This window comes from Eretmochelys imbricata, chromosome 9 (genome assembly GCF_965152235.1).
Source record: "Eretmochelys imbricata isolate rEreImb1 chromosome 9, rEreImb1.hap1, whole genome shotgun sequence".
Taxonomy (NCBI): Eukaryota; Metazoa; Chordata; order Testudines; family Cheloniidae; genus Eretmochelys; species Eretmochelys imbricata.
The window spans coordinates 55385899-55398662 of record NC_135580.1 but is presented as its reverse complement, the minus strand read 5'-3'; the positions used below and the strand labels follow the sequence as shown (position 1 = coordinate 55398662).

The 12764-nt window shown below is 51.9% G+C and overlaps 1 protein-coding gene across 1 annotated transcript in view; it reads left to right on the top strand.

Moving 5' to 3' along the window:
• Positions 1-12764, top strand: part of ANO7 (anoctamin 7) — a 29165-nt gene that overhangs the window by 15267 nt on the left and 1134 nt on the right. Inside the window, exons 11-21 of the mRNA XM_077825605.1 lie at positions 2782-2925; positions 3012-3149; positions 3374-3472; positions 3573-3675; positions 5014-5125; positions 7525-7579; positions 8550-8647; positions 9320-9471; positions 10699-10904; positions 11612-11754; positions 12538-12628. Coding sequence (XP_077681731.1) covers positions 2782-2925; positions 3012-3149; positions 3374-3472; positions 3573-3675; positions 5014-5125; positions 7525-7579; positions 8550-8647; positions 9320-9471; positions 10699-10904; positions 11612-11754; positions 12538-12628 — 1341 coding nt within the window. The remainder of the gene's footprint in view (positions 1-2781; positions 2926-3011; positions 3150-3373; positions 3473-3572; positions 3676-5013; positions 5126-7524; positions 7580-8549; positions 8648-9319; positions 9472-10698; positions 10905-11611; positions 11755-12537; positions 12629-12764) is intronic.

Sequence of the window (12764 nt, the reverse complement as noted above, 5' to 3'; positions counted from 1 at the left end):
GCTAATGTAGTGCCAATCTTTAAAAAAGGGAGGAAGGAGGATCCTGGGAACTACAGGCCAGTCAGTCTCACCTCAGTTCCCGGAAAAATCATGGAGCAGGTCCTCAAAGAATCAATCCTGAAGCACTTACATGAGAGGAAAGTGATCAGGAACAGTCAGCATGGATTCACCAAGGGCAAGTCATGCTTGACTAATCTAATTGCCTTCTATGATGAGATTACTGGTTCTGTGGATGAAGGGAAAGCAGTGGATGTATTGTTTCTTGACTTTAGCAAAGCTTTTGACACGGTCTCCCACAGTATTCTTGTCAGCAAGTTAAAGAAGTATGGGCTGGATGAATGCACTGTAAGGTGGGTAGAAAGTTGGCTAGGTTGTCAGGCTCAATGGGTAGTGATCAATGGCTCCATGTCTAGTTGGCAGCCGGTGTCAAGTGGAGTGCCCCAGGGGTCGATCCTGGGGCCGGTTTTGTTCAATATCTTCATAAATGATCTGGAGGATGGTGTGGATTGCACTCTCAGCAAATTTGCGGATGATACTAAACTGGGAGGAGTGGTAGATACGCTGGAGGGCAGGGATAGGATACAGAGGGACCTACACAAATTGGAGGATTGGGCCAAAAGAAATCTGAGGTTCAATATGGATAAGTGCAGGGTCCTGCACTTAGGACGGAAGAACCCAATGCACAGCTACAGACTAGGGACCGAATGGCTAGGCAGCAGTTCTGCGGAAAAGGACTTAGGGGTGACAGTGGACGAGAAGCTGGATATGAGTCAGCAGTGTGCCCTTGTTGCCAAGAAGGCCAATGGCATTTTGGGATGTATAAGTAGGGGCATAGCGAGCAGATCGAGGGACGTGATCGTCCCCCTCTATTCGACATTGGTGAGGCCTCATCTGGAGTACTGTGTCCAGTTTTGGGCCCCACACTACAAGAAAGATGTGGAGAAATTGGAGAGAGTCCAGCGAAGGGCAACAAAAATAATTAGGGGGCTGGAGCACATGACTTATGAGGGGAGGCTGAAGGAACCGAAATTGTTTAGTCTGCAGAAGAGAAGAATGAGGGGGGATTTGATAGCTGCTTTCAACTACCTGAGAGGTGGTTCCAGAGAGGATGGTTCTAGACTATTCTCAGTGGTAGAAGAGGACAGGAAAAGGAGTAATGGTCTCAAGTTACAGTGGGGGAGGTTTAGGTTGGATATTAAGAAAAACTTTTTCACTAGGAGGGTGGTGAAACACTGGAATGCGTTACCTAGGGAGGTGGTAGAATCTCCTTCCTTAGAAGTTTAAGGTCAGGCTTGACAAAGCCCTGGCTGGGACGATTTAATTGGGATTGGTCCTGCTTTGAGCAGAGGGTTGGACTAGATGACCTCCTGAGGTCCCTTCCAACCATGATATTCTATGATTCTATGCTATCCCTCCCCTGCATTCCCTGTCTGATTCCCTCCCACTTCTCCTCTCCCTGTGTGTACAAGGTCTCTCCTTTCTGGTGCTGGAGCAGGTCATGCTGCAGAGATGAGAAAAGGATCTGTTTCACTTTGCTGCTTGCACATGGAGTGGAGCAGCAGAGACAGATCTCAGGGACAGCTCCTCCTCAGGTGCTGCTCCAGTGTGTGTGGAAAGCACTGCAGAGCACGGAAGAGGCTTTGTGAAGCTTGAACTGGCTATGCAGATTCACACTACCGCATGGACATTTCTTGCCTCAGGACGTAGATCTGCTCTGCACAGGAAGCCTCTGCTGTGCTGGGTAGTCGCAAGATCCTACGCTTAAGGGATTATGGTTGTTGGGCTAATCTGATTGGCTCCTCCCTCTGTAAACTACATAATGGACCAGTCCCCCCAGCTGATGTAAATTGGCACGGCTCCATTGACTTCCGTTTTGGTCCAGACTTGCACCAGGTGGGGATCTGGCCCATTGGCTCCAGTGGAGCTAGGGCTGATTTACACCAGCTGGGGATCTGGCCTATTGGCTCCAAGTGGAGCTAGGGCTGATTTACACCACCTGGGGATCTGGCCCAACACTCTTTCTCTTGCCAGCAGGAGCGTTTGATAGCGCTGAGGTAAGGTTCCTCAGACAGCGAGGGTGACCTCTCCGTGTGGCTCCAACCTCTTTCCAGGGAGATTCAAGCAAATCCAGAGAGAATAAGGAAAGACTCTCTCCCTTTGTGCCTGTCTGGAGCTGAGGCCCCCTCCCTGTGCAGGGAGAGATGAATGCTCAGAGTGGGAGGGGTCCTGCTCTGAGCCTGGGGATGAAGCCTGTAAAGGGCCCCAAGCTGTGAACTGCTCCCAGCACATCCCAAAGCCACATCCTGCTGTCACCTTCTCAGCACAGCACAGGCAGCTCTGGTTGATCAGATACACAGGAATCCCAATCCCTGTCTGCCCTGTCCCTATGCCTCTGTTCCTGCACACCACGACTTGCATTTCGGAGCAGCCTGGGTCTGGTACTGGCAACAGGTGGGCAAATCAGCTGTGCACTGTGTTGCCACTGATCAGTGACTCCCTGCTGCCTCAGGAGCGCTCCGGTGTGGGTCCAAGGACTCAGACTGGTCCAGCACTCTGATTCTTGTAGATCAGTTCCAGTGCTGCTTTCTCTTACTGAAACCCCTATGCTTCCCCTGGGGAACCTGTCTGTCCCAGAGAGAAACTCATTCTCTCTCTCCTGCCTCACCCCCTTCACACACCCAGTAAGTTAGCACTCTGCTGCTCTCAGGATCCAACCTAGCAGCCCTTTCCTCCTGCAGGTTCCCTGAGCATTTCTTTCACTCTCCCTGCTTTGCTCCATAGGCAGGTCGCCTCTTCGACCACGGTGGGACCATCTTCTTCAGCATTTTCATGTCCCTGTGGGCGGTGACATTCCTGGAGTACTGGAAGCGGATGAACGCCACCCTGGCACACCGGTGGGACTGTTCCGACTTCGAGGACATTGAGGTACAGGCCTGACCCTCTGTCACACAGCTGAACTCCCAAGGCCGTACAAAGCCAAATCAAGGCAATGCCTTTTCCCACTGTCCTAGGAGCGGCCGCGACCCCAGTTCACTGCCATGGCTCCCATGACAATGGAGAACCCAATTACTGGAGCAGAGGAGCCATATTTTCCCAAGCAGAACCGCGTAAAACGGGTCATGGCTGGACTGATGATCATCATCATGATGGTAAGGGCACTGTAGGCCCCTGCCCTGTGCCTGGCTTTGAAGGTCTTCCATGGGGTCTGCAGCTCCTGGCATGACTGCATCCTCTCTGCATGCTCATTGCCTCTTACTGCCTGCATGACTCTCCCATAGCTGCCAGTGCCCCCAGAGATCCGAGCAAGCCCAGCTCCCCCAAACACACTGTAGTTCCTGATGGCAAGTTGATGGCCACTGGGTTGTGTTTGCAGATTGCTGTGGTTGTGATGTTCCTGATCTCCATTATCCTGTACCGGGCTATCATCAGCATCCTTGTGTCAAGATCCGGGAACTTCCTCTTTGTGGCATCGGTAAGAGGTAGATGCAGCCAGCTCTGCCCTGGGGTTTTATGGGCTTGCGCAAGCCCCGTGGGATGTTCTGGTTCATTCCCTCTGCTCTCCTCTTTTCTAGGCGTCTCGTATTGCCAGCCTCACAGGCTCAGTGGTGAATCTAATCTTCATCCTCATCCTTTCTAAAATTTACATTGCACTGGCCCATTTCCTTACCAAGTGGGGTAAGTGGTGGAAGGGAAATTGCACAGACTTCAACTGTGGTTCCCTGGGACAGTTCCTGACAAACCTGGCTCCCCATTCCTTTGCTACTTGTACATTGCAGTCACATTCACCTGCACAAAGTGAGTGTGAAACACTGCCATCCGATTTGAGAGGGAGTCACACCCACTCACACAGGAGGGGAGAATCTGATCCATTGTCTTCAGCTGGATTCTTACGCAATTAAGCAGGGGCTGCTAAAAGAAATTGGATTTAGGTGCAGAAGGGAAAAGGCGGAAAGACAAGGATCCCGACAGATCAGGAACTGAGAAAGGTGGAAGGGCTCAGATCAAAGTAGAGAGGTACCAAGGCAGGGAATGAGTGCAGGTGTTTGGTGTAGCGTCACAAGGTTGCCACCTTTCGCAGTTTTCCTGGGCGCTGTCTTAGGTCCTGCAAGCTAGATAGTGTGACACAAGGAAGGAATTTGTCTCATACGGCAAAACATCAAAAGTTGCAATGCAGGAGTCCTGCAGTCAGGTGTCCAATGGCTTTCTGCGGGTCCAGGGCTAATGCCGGTGGATGCCTGGGGAAAGCATTGTGTGTGTAGAGGGATGCTGGAAATAATTAGAGAGGGCTGAATTGTTTTAACAATCTTTTTGATTAACATTTTCATTTTGATTGAAATTTTCTTTTTTTTTTTTTTTTTAGCTTGGGTTTTCATTTAATCAATAAACCGAAATTTAGTGACAGTTGCTGTATATTTTCTGCCAAAAATTTCTAACTTGCATGGAATGAAAATGTTTTCGTTAATTTTTTTGCAGAAATATATACCAATTTTTTTGACCACCGCTAGAAATAATATTAAAGGATAAGATCTTTATTAGCCTTTTTAAAAAGAAAAATAATTTTAATGAATTTGCTAGTAGCTAGTTTATATGTACAGTACAACATTATTGCCCTCTGCTGAACAGAATCAGAACTGTACAAGTGTGTGTCATAGGCCCTTTACTGCTAACTGCTAATTGAGATTCTCCATAGGGTCAAGAAGCAGGGCTGTGGGCCTGTGCATAAGGGGAACTGGGTTCTATCCTGGCTGTCGCCATGACGTTCTGCATGGTCATACCATGTAATATAACACCCGTGAAATCCTAGGTGACCATGCAGTTGTTGGGAGTTTTAAAAATACAGACATCTTAAAGATCAAACAAAAAAGCCTCCTAAACAACACACAGTCATCCAGCTTCTTCTGTTACGGATGCTGTTGCCATAGTTACTGGGTGACAGGAGTAAGTGCTGGTAGTCTCCTTGAATGGTGCCGCAGGGCAGAGCTGATGCTGTCTGTGTGTGTTGCTCTGCCACAGAGATGCACCGGACTCAGACGAAGTATGAAGATGCTTTCACCTTCAAAGTGTTTGTCTTCCAGTTTGTCAATTTCTACTCTTCTCCCATCTACATTGCGTTCTTCAAGGGCAGGTAAAGCATCTCCAGGGGAGGGCAGCTCTCACCTCCCCCACCCATCCCCCAGCTCTGGCCCCCTCCTCCAAATGTAATCCCATCTCAGCTGGTGGCTGGAGTTCCTGCGGCTGGCCCAGAGGTAAGCGGCTTTGGGACCTGGTGATGTGCAGTTCCAGTGGATAGCCCTAGAGCAGTGGTTCTCAAACTGTGGTCCATGGACCATCAGTGATCCACGAGCTCCATTCAAGTGGGGGTCTATGGATAGTTCCCTCTGGTGTGCGGCTGCACAAGAGAGAATGAAGGACCACCCACCTAATTAGTGGAGCCGCGCAGGCATGGCTCCACTAATTAGGTGCTTGGACCCTGGAGAAGACACACATGTAAGGTGAGGTGGTGGCCTTGGGGGGAATGGGGGTAGGTAGGAGCGGGCAGTGGGGTGAGAAGAGAGGGGGTGGGGGGAATTTGGGACATGCAGGGCTGCGGCAGCCAGAGAAAAAGGCAACTTTCCCCAGCTCCAGGGCTGCGGCTGCCAGGGAGAGACCCCTCCTCCTTCCCAGCCCCAGCTCTGTGGTGGGGTAGAGACCCCTTCCCAGTCCCAGCTCCAGGGCTGCCATGGTGGGAGAGGGAGGGCACATTCTTCACATTAGAAAGGTAAGACTACTGATATTAGTTGTGTGCTTTTATTTGTAGAACAAAAAAAGTTAATTATCGTTTTTTTAACATAGCACTTTTATCTAAAGCGCTTTACAATAGTTAGCTGATGGTACAAACAACATTTGGAAAGATCATTAAATGGTCCATCAAGACCCTCAGCAATTTTCAAGTGGTATGTGGGGAAAAGAAAAATTTGAGAACCACTGAAGAGAGAGACAGGGAAGCTGCAGCACTGCTGCCATCTAAAGGCAATGAGCGGCATGCGAGGGAACGTGGGGGTTCCCGGCACTATTCTGATGTGGGAAGGAGCAACTAGAAATCCCCTTTGTGCCTGTGTAGCTCTAAAACAGCCCTGTATCCATCCAGGCATGCAGTGAGCATGTCAGAGAGCTATAGGGCTTTTCCAAAAAGAACAGGAGTACTTGTGGCACCTTAGAGACTAACACATTTATTTGAGCATAAGCTTTCATGGGCTAAAATCTACTTCATCGGATTCATGCAGTGGGAAATACAGTAGGAAAATAGATATAGATAGATATACACAGAGAACATGAAACAATGGGTGCTATCATACACACTATAACGAGAGCGATCAGTTAAGGTGAGCTATACACGGCTGCTACTCTGAAACATGGCCTTTTCAGTATATGATCCCATGGCGCACACAGCCAGTTGTTCAGACTGTTGAGGGGCTGGGGGTCCTGTATCAGAGGGGTCTCTGTGGGAACAGGGCAGCTCAGTTTGGGAAGTACATGCCCGTGGGGAAGCCCCTCCAAAGCGTAGAGCTGAGACTTCTTGGGCTACTCGGGACTTCTGCTCCCTGGTGGTGATGAGGGTGCTTGTGTGCAGAGCTTGGATTCTGAAAGGAAGACAGACTCTCGCTGTGTTGCATGGGGAAGGTCTGCTGTATCAGCAGCTGGCAGACCCTGTTGCAAGGCCCCAACCGCCACTATTTTATATAAAGACTCCCCGCTAAGATCATGGCCCCATTGTGTTGCTGAGCGCTGCACGTGCAGTGAGACCCAGACCTGAGGAGCATAAAACTGAAACAGACAGTGGGTGGGAGAGGGAACAAGCACAGGCGAGTGACATGACCTGCCCAGATCTCCCAGCATGGCAGTGACAAAGCTGGGGATGGCATGCAGGGCTGGAGTCCCAGCTCGGGCCTGATCCAGGACCATGCTGCTCCCCAGAACTGATAGAAACAGGGGATCTGAAGCAGAGGGGTAAGCAGGAGAGTGTTGGGGGTAACTGCAGCCAGCAATGTTTTGCTTCAAATACCTCTCACATGTGGACAAGATGAAATTAACATGAGGGGCAGGTCCGCGGGTGCCCTTTGATCTCCTTTCAGTCAGTCAGGCACCCTTGCACTGTGTCCCTCCTTTCCCCTCTGTTGGGAAGAACAGGGCACTGGGTGAGGGAGAAATTTCTGATATACATGCTTCCATCGCGGGATGTTCCTGGCAGGCTGGGCTGGCCTCTGTGCACATCCACAAGGTATCATCAGCGCTGGCTTCAGATGTGGGCAGAGGGAGATAATGATGAAGTAGATCTGACCTTGTCCCATTCAATCCAGCAGGACTGGCTGAGCAGCATCCTCAGCCTCCCAATGGACAAGGGTGACTGGGGTGTGGGAGCAGGGCACGGTGCACGACAGCACCACATCCCGAGTAGCCTCAGGAGGTATAAGAGATTGATGGGAGAGGGAGCAAGGGGTTCAGCTGTGGATTTATTGCTATCTCTTGCCATCCTGGATTTCCCAGATTTGTAGGCTATCCAGGAAACTACAAGACCTTGCTTGGGATTCGCAACGAGGATGTGAGTATCGCTGATAAAGGTTGAGAACACAGGAAGGGCCATGCTGGGTCAGACCAATGGTCCCTCTGGTCTAGGGCCTGACACTGGCCAGTGCCAGGTGCTTCAGAGGGAGTGAACAGAACAGGACAATTAGCGAGTGTCCATCCCCCGTCATCCAGTAGCAGTGTCTGGCAGTCGGACGTTTAGGGACACCAGAGCACGGGGTTAAAAGGAGGTGGGAGTCTCAGGTGAGGGACTGTGTGAGGTAACCTGCCAAACAGAGTGGGGACCCTTTGCTGGGGTGGCAGGAAACGCCCCAGCCGCTGCCCAGCTCTGTGCACAGGGAAAGGCTCCACAGCTCTCAGGACAGCCCTGGCCAGAGGAGGAGGGAGGCCATGGCCAGCTTCAGTGCCAGTGTAGTGGGCTCCCGGCCTGCCCCGGGCTCCCCCCCACCTCAAGCTTGCTTGCTGCCTCCGAGGCCTTTGATAGGAACCACACACAGACTCCTCTGAGAGTGCGGAGGGCCCAGGCAGGATGTGGGCATAGCACAGAGAGGAGCAGTGGCATGCCTGGGGAATCCCTGTCTCTGGCTGCCCATCCCCCCAGGACCAAAGAGAAGTGGGGGTGGTCAGACTCCACCCCTGCCCTAGCCACCTCAGGGGCCCCCCGCTGCCCATCTGCTCAAAGACTAGTGGCAGCAACTGGGGCCCCTCATTCCTGGCCCACCCTTCCCAGAAGTCGGCCCCTGGGGCTACCCTGAGGGTTGGGAATGGCAGCCGGGGGCTTGGTGCTGCAGGCTGCCTCCTCCCCAGGCTCCACTGACTCCAGGATGCGGCGATGGTGCTGGGCGTGTTAGGGCAGCGTGTGTGGCTCAGGAGTAGCCTTTCCTGTGGGAGGTGGAACCTAGAGGACCCCCCCACCCCTGCCCCATTCTTCTGAGTTTGAGGGGAACGTGCAGCAAAGCTGATGTGCCTCTGTCCTTCCCACCCAGTGCGGGGCTGGCGGCTGTCTCATTGAACTCGCCCAGGAGCTGCTGGTCATCATGGTGGGAAAGCAAGTCATTAACAACGTGCAAGAAATCGTCATCCCGTAAGCACTGAGTGTGCTACCGGGCAGGGGGAGGGGAGAGTTGGTCTGACTTCTGGCAGACCATTGCATCAAAGGGAGCTGCTGCCCAAGCTCTATAACAAGGATCTATGGGGCAGCAGGTGGGGATGTCTCCATGCAGGGGCACTGTGATAGATTCGGAATGAGGGGAGGGCTCAGTCAGTGTGAAGGCACCTGTGTGTGTGGCCCCCATCTGCTTGGCTTGTGCTTGGCAGGTGGCTGCATCACCTATCCCAAGTGGTCTGACGGCTATGGTTTGAACTATGGGCCCCAGCTCAGACAGGGCCAGTGCCCAGATGTGCCAGGGCCTGTCACCACAGCCCTCTCCTCCCACTAGTGAAGGAAGAGGGAAAAGTCACAGGTTGTGACTGCTGGTAGGCTTTGGGGTGACAGATGGTCACTGAGGATTCGGGACCCACGGCTGACATGGACAAGTCAAAGCAGAACAAAGTTGCTTTGCAACAGGTCTCATGGCAAATTAGCCGTGTGCACTATGGAGCCTCTGGCTTCCCACTGCCACTGCCCTGCCTCCTGCCCGCAAACTCTGTCTGCCCACGGATTCTCCGGCATGAGCTCCTGCAGAGAAGGCGTTGCGGGAAGCAAACCAGGCCAGGAATGCCCTTCCCGTGACCGCTTCTTTCTCTGCTCCCCCAGGAAGCTGAAAGGCTGGTGGCAGAAGTACAAGCTTCACTCCCAAAAGAGGAAAAGCAAGGTGGACCAATTGGGCCTGGTGCAGCAGGCACCCTGGGAGAGCAACTACGAGCTCCTGGTCTGTGAGGGGCTGTTTGACGAGTACCTGGAAATGGGTAGGGACCAAAGGCCGAGTCTGCCACCTTGGGAGACCACTAGCAAAGTGTCCTGGCCAGGTAGGGTCACTTGATCACTGACCGCACCAGAAGAGGCTGGAGGTCAGAGACTTCCTCAAGGGAGGAAACTTTTGCAGTCAATAGTGTTGATGGCGTGTGCGTCAATCACTTATCCCGCTGATGTGCCCTCTGGTGCCCGCTAGTGGTGATGGTTTGGGAAGCAGCACTTTCTCTAGCACGTTCACTTGAGTGAAGCCCTAGAGAAAGAGTGAACTCAACTGCCTAGTCTTGGTGTTGAATATTCTGAGCTCTGGGATTGCAGTCAAAGGTCTAAGGAAACCCTCCATTAGAGGTAGTAGCCTTGTGAAACTGACTCCAGAGACACAACTCTGCCTCCTGGAAGGGAAATTGCAGTCCAGGCAGAGAATTTCTCCTCTTTCCCCAGCAGAAATTGGGTTATACAGCAGGTTCTATTGCCCCGTCTCACCCTGGCCAAACAGCCCTGCTGGGTCTGGCTTGATGTACAGAATATCCCACAGGAAGCCTCCATCTCAGGCTTGGTTACCCAGGGCTCCAGCCCAATCTGTTCCACATCCCAGCTTCCTCTGCCTGAAGGCTCCTCTCAGCTTCCTTATGGAGCCAGTCACAGCAGTGAGTCAGCGCTAGCTCTCCAAACCCTTTGCTCGGCCATGGCTGCACTATGGATGCTGCCAGCCCAGGTGTGTCAGCCAGGTGCCCAGGGGTGATGGCTGACAGAGCTGTGCCAGCAGAAGCCCACGCAGACATAGCCATACCAGCACAGCAGTGCTTTTACCAGTCTAGCTTGTTTGGCTCATGGGTGGAGGTTTCACTAACCTGGTACCCCCAGGTCTAGCTGCATTCATGCCAGGAGTGCCTGGCCGGTACACAATACAGGCATCCCTATACTAGTAAAGCGTGCCTCGTGGCCTACCAGGGTCTGTCAGGTGATGCTGGCAGCCTATTACAGATGGAAAGCAGAGACAGTACATCTCCAGAAACAAACAGGGGCCCACAGAGATCTTTGGATTGCAACATATTCCCCGGGTACTCCCTGTTCTCATCCTTCGGAAACCAGAGACGGTGGGGAGGGGAAGGGGGACCAGAAAGGCCACGATCACTGCTGAACACAGCTCACAGAAGCCATCCTCTGCTCCCCTTGCCCACTGTGAATGTGAGCTCTGATGATTCTTTCCTTCTGCACAACAGTCCTGCAGTTTGGATTCATCACCATATTTGTGGCAGCTTGTCCTCTGGCGCCCCTTTTCGCCTTGCTCAACAACTGGGTGGAGATCCGCCTTGATGCACAGAAGTTTGTCTGCGAGTACCGTCGTCCTGTGGCCGAGCGGGCCCAGGGCATTGGCATCTGGTTTTATATCCTGGAGGTCATCACCCACTTGGCTGTCATCAGTAACGTGAGTTGTGCTGGGCAGTGAGGGAGAGGGAGAAGCCAGCCATGTTGCTGACACTTGGTTAATATAATCATGTAGCATCGTGGTCTCTTGTTTACAGATTGAAGGCAGCCACTGTGCAGGTCGGTATCGGGGACAGGGGACTGAAAGCCAGAACTAAAGAAAATGTTACTGAAATTCTACTTGGCAAATGCAAATCTGTAGACATCATATAGTAACTGGACACACAGCTGTCGTATGTGACAGAACCACACTCAGATTCAAGGGCTGCTGCAGCTCGGGCATCTGGCTCAGTAACCCCTATTGGAGCAGCGTTGCCTGACACAGCCTGCTCTGACAGGCTCCTCATCTCTGTGGCTTAATTCCCAAGCATGACAGGCCTGGTTTTCAATGACCAGTGAGAGCTGTGCAGTATTGAAGGGTGTGTCTGCATTTGAAGAATAAATGCTTGCAGCTATAATTGCTAGTGAGCAGAAACCCTGCAGGGATGGCAAGCCTCAATCCAAACTTTCACTGGGGACTTGCCTCAGTAGGAAGTGCAGGGTCAGAGTTTGAGTGGGGAGTTGGTGTCTGGGAGAGGCGGTCCAGCAAACTCAAGAGTCACACAAGGCTTCAGAGTAACAACGTTTAGCCTGAGGCTCAAGCAGGTATGTGGACATCTGTAATGTGATAGGAACCTGGCTGCAGCACTAGTGTTTTCCTCGTTTCAGGCTTTCCTGATTGCCTTCACTTCAGACTTCTTGCCCCGTCTGTATTATCAGTACACCCGCGCCAGTGACCTGCAGGGCTATGTTAACTTCACCCTGGCGTATGCTCCAAAGCACTTTGCCTCGCAGCACAATGTCACATGCAGGTAGGAGTCCCAGCTCAGCTGCCTGGGGGGCCTCAGGACAAAGCTCCTTCCCATTCTCCATTTGAATTGCAACCTCTGATTTTTTCCTAGTGTTTGTTTTCTCTTCAGGACAGTCTCCTCTGTGGGGCCCCAGCTATGTTTGGGAGTGAAAGATGGGCTCAGGAAGGCACATGCTTTGTTTCCACTTAATCCTGTGTGAGACCTGTGCTAAAGTATTTCTCACCAATTATTGAGCATACTGCCCCATCCAGCTGGGGGTGGGAGAGGGAAGGGAGACCTAAAGGCTAGTTCAATTTATTAGGGGACAAAAGATACACCATTTCATAGACACACCCAATTTACACCTGAGTTAGGAAGTGCAGCATTAGCTTCCCTAGGGGAGTGCCACTCAGGTCCTCCTTTGTGTATGGGGGGCTCACCTGTTTGTGCTCTTCTCGTAAATCAATCTTGAAGGAACTTAAATGTGTTTTTTAATTGAGCTACTTCTACTCTGATTTACCTTGCTGCTGCTTGCCAGTCCTGGAGGAATGGGCACATACTCCCTGCTGGAGAGCCAGCATTAGTCATGCCTTACCCTGATGGTTCATGGGCCACATAAATGCCATCAGTTATTAATTCTTAAGAGTGATTACATATGTGGAGGAAGTTACAGAAGGCAAAGTCGGGGGAGTGAAACTACCAGTGGTTGCCCTGAGGATGTTGACATGCAATCAAGAGGGCTGGAGGGCTCCTCTTTCCCAGCTGTGACCCCCTCTAGGTGTAATGTCATCTTCTCTTCCCCAGGTACCGTGCATACAGGGATGAGAGCGGCAGGTACTCGCTAACCTATTGGAACCTACTAGCAATCCGCCTGGGCTTTATTATAGTGTTTGAGGTATCTCCCTCTCGTTTTCCTCAACCAGTTCCTCCGGCCAAGGTTTTTTCCCTTTGCTGTCCAATTTCTCATTTTAAGTTCTTTCTTTCTACACCTGTCCCCAGGGCATGTACTGTCCGGCTCAGCATAGACGTTG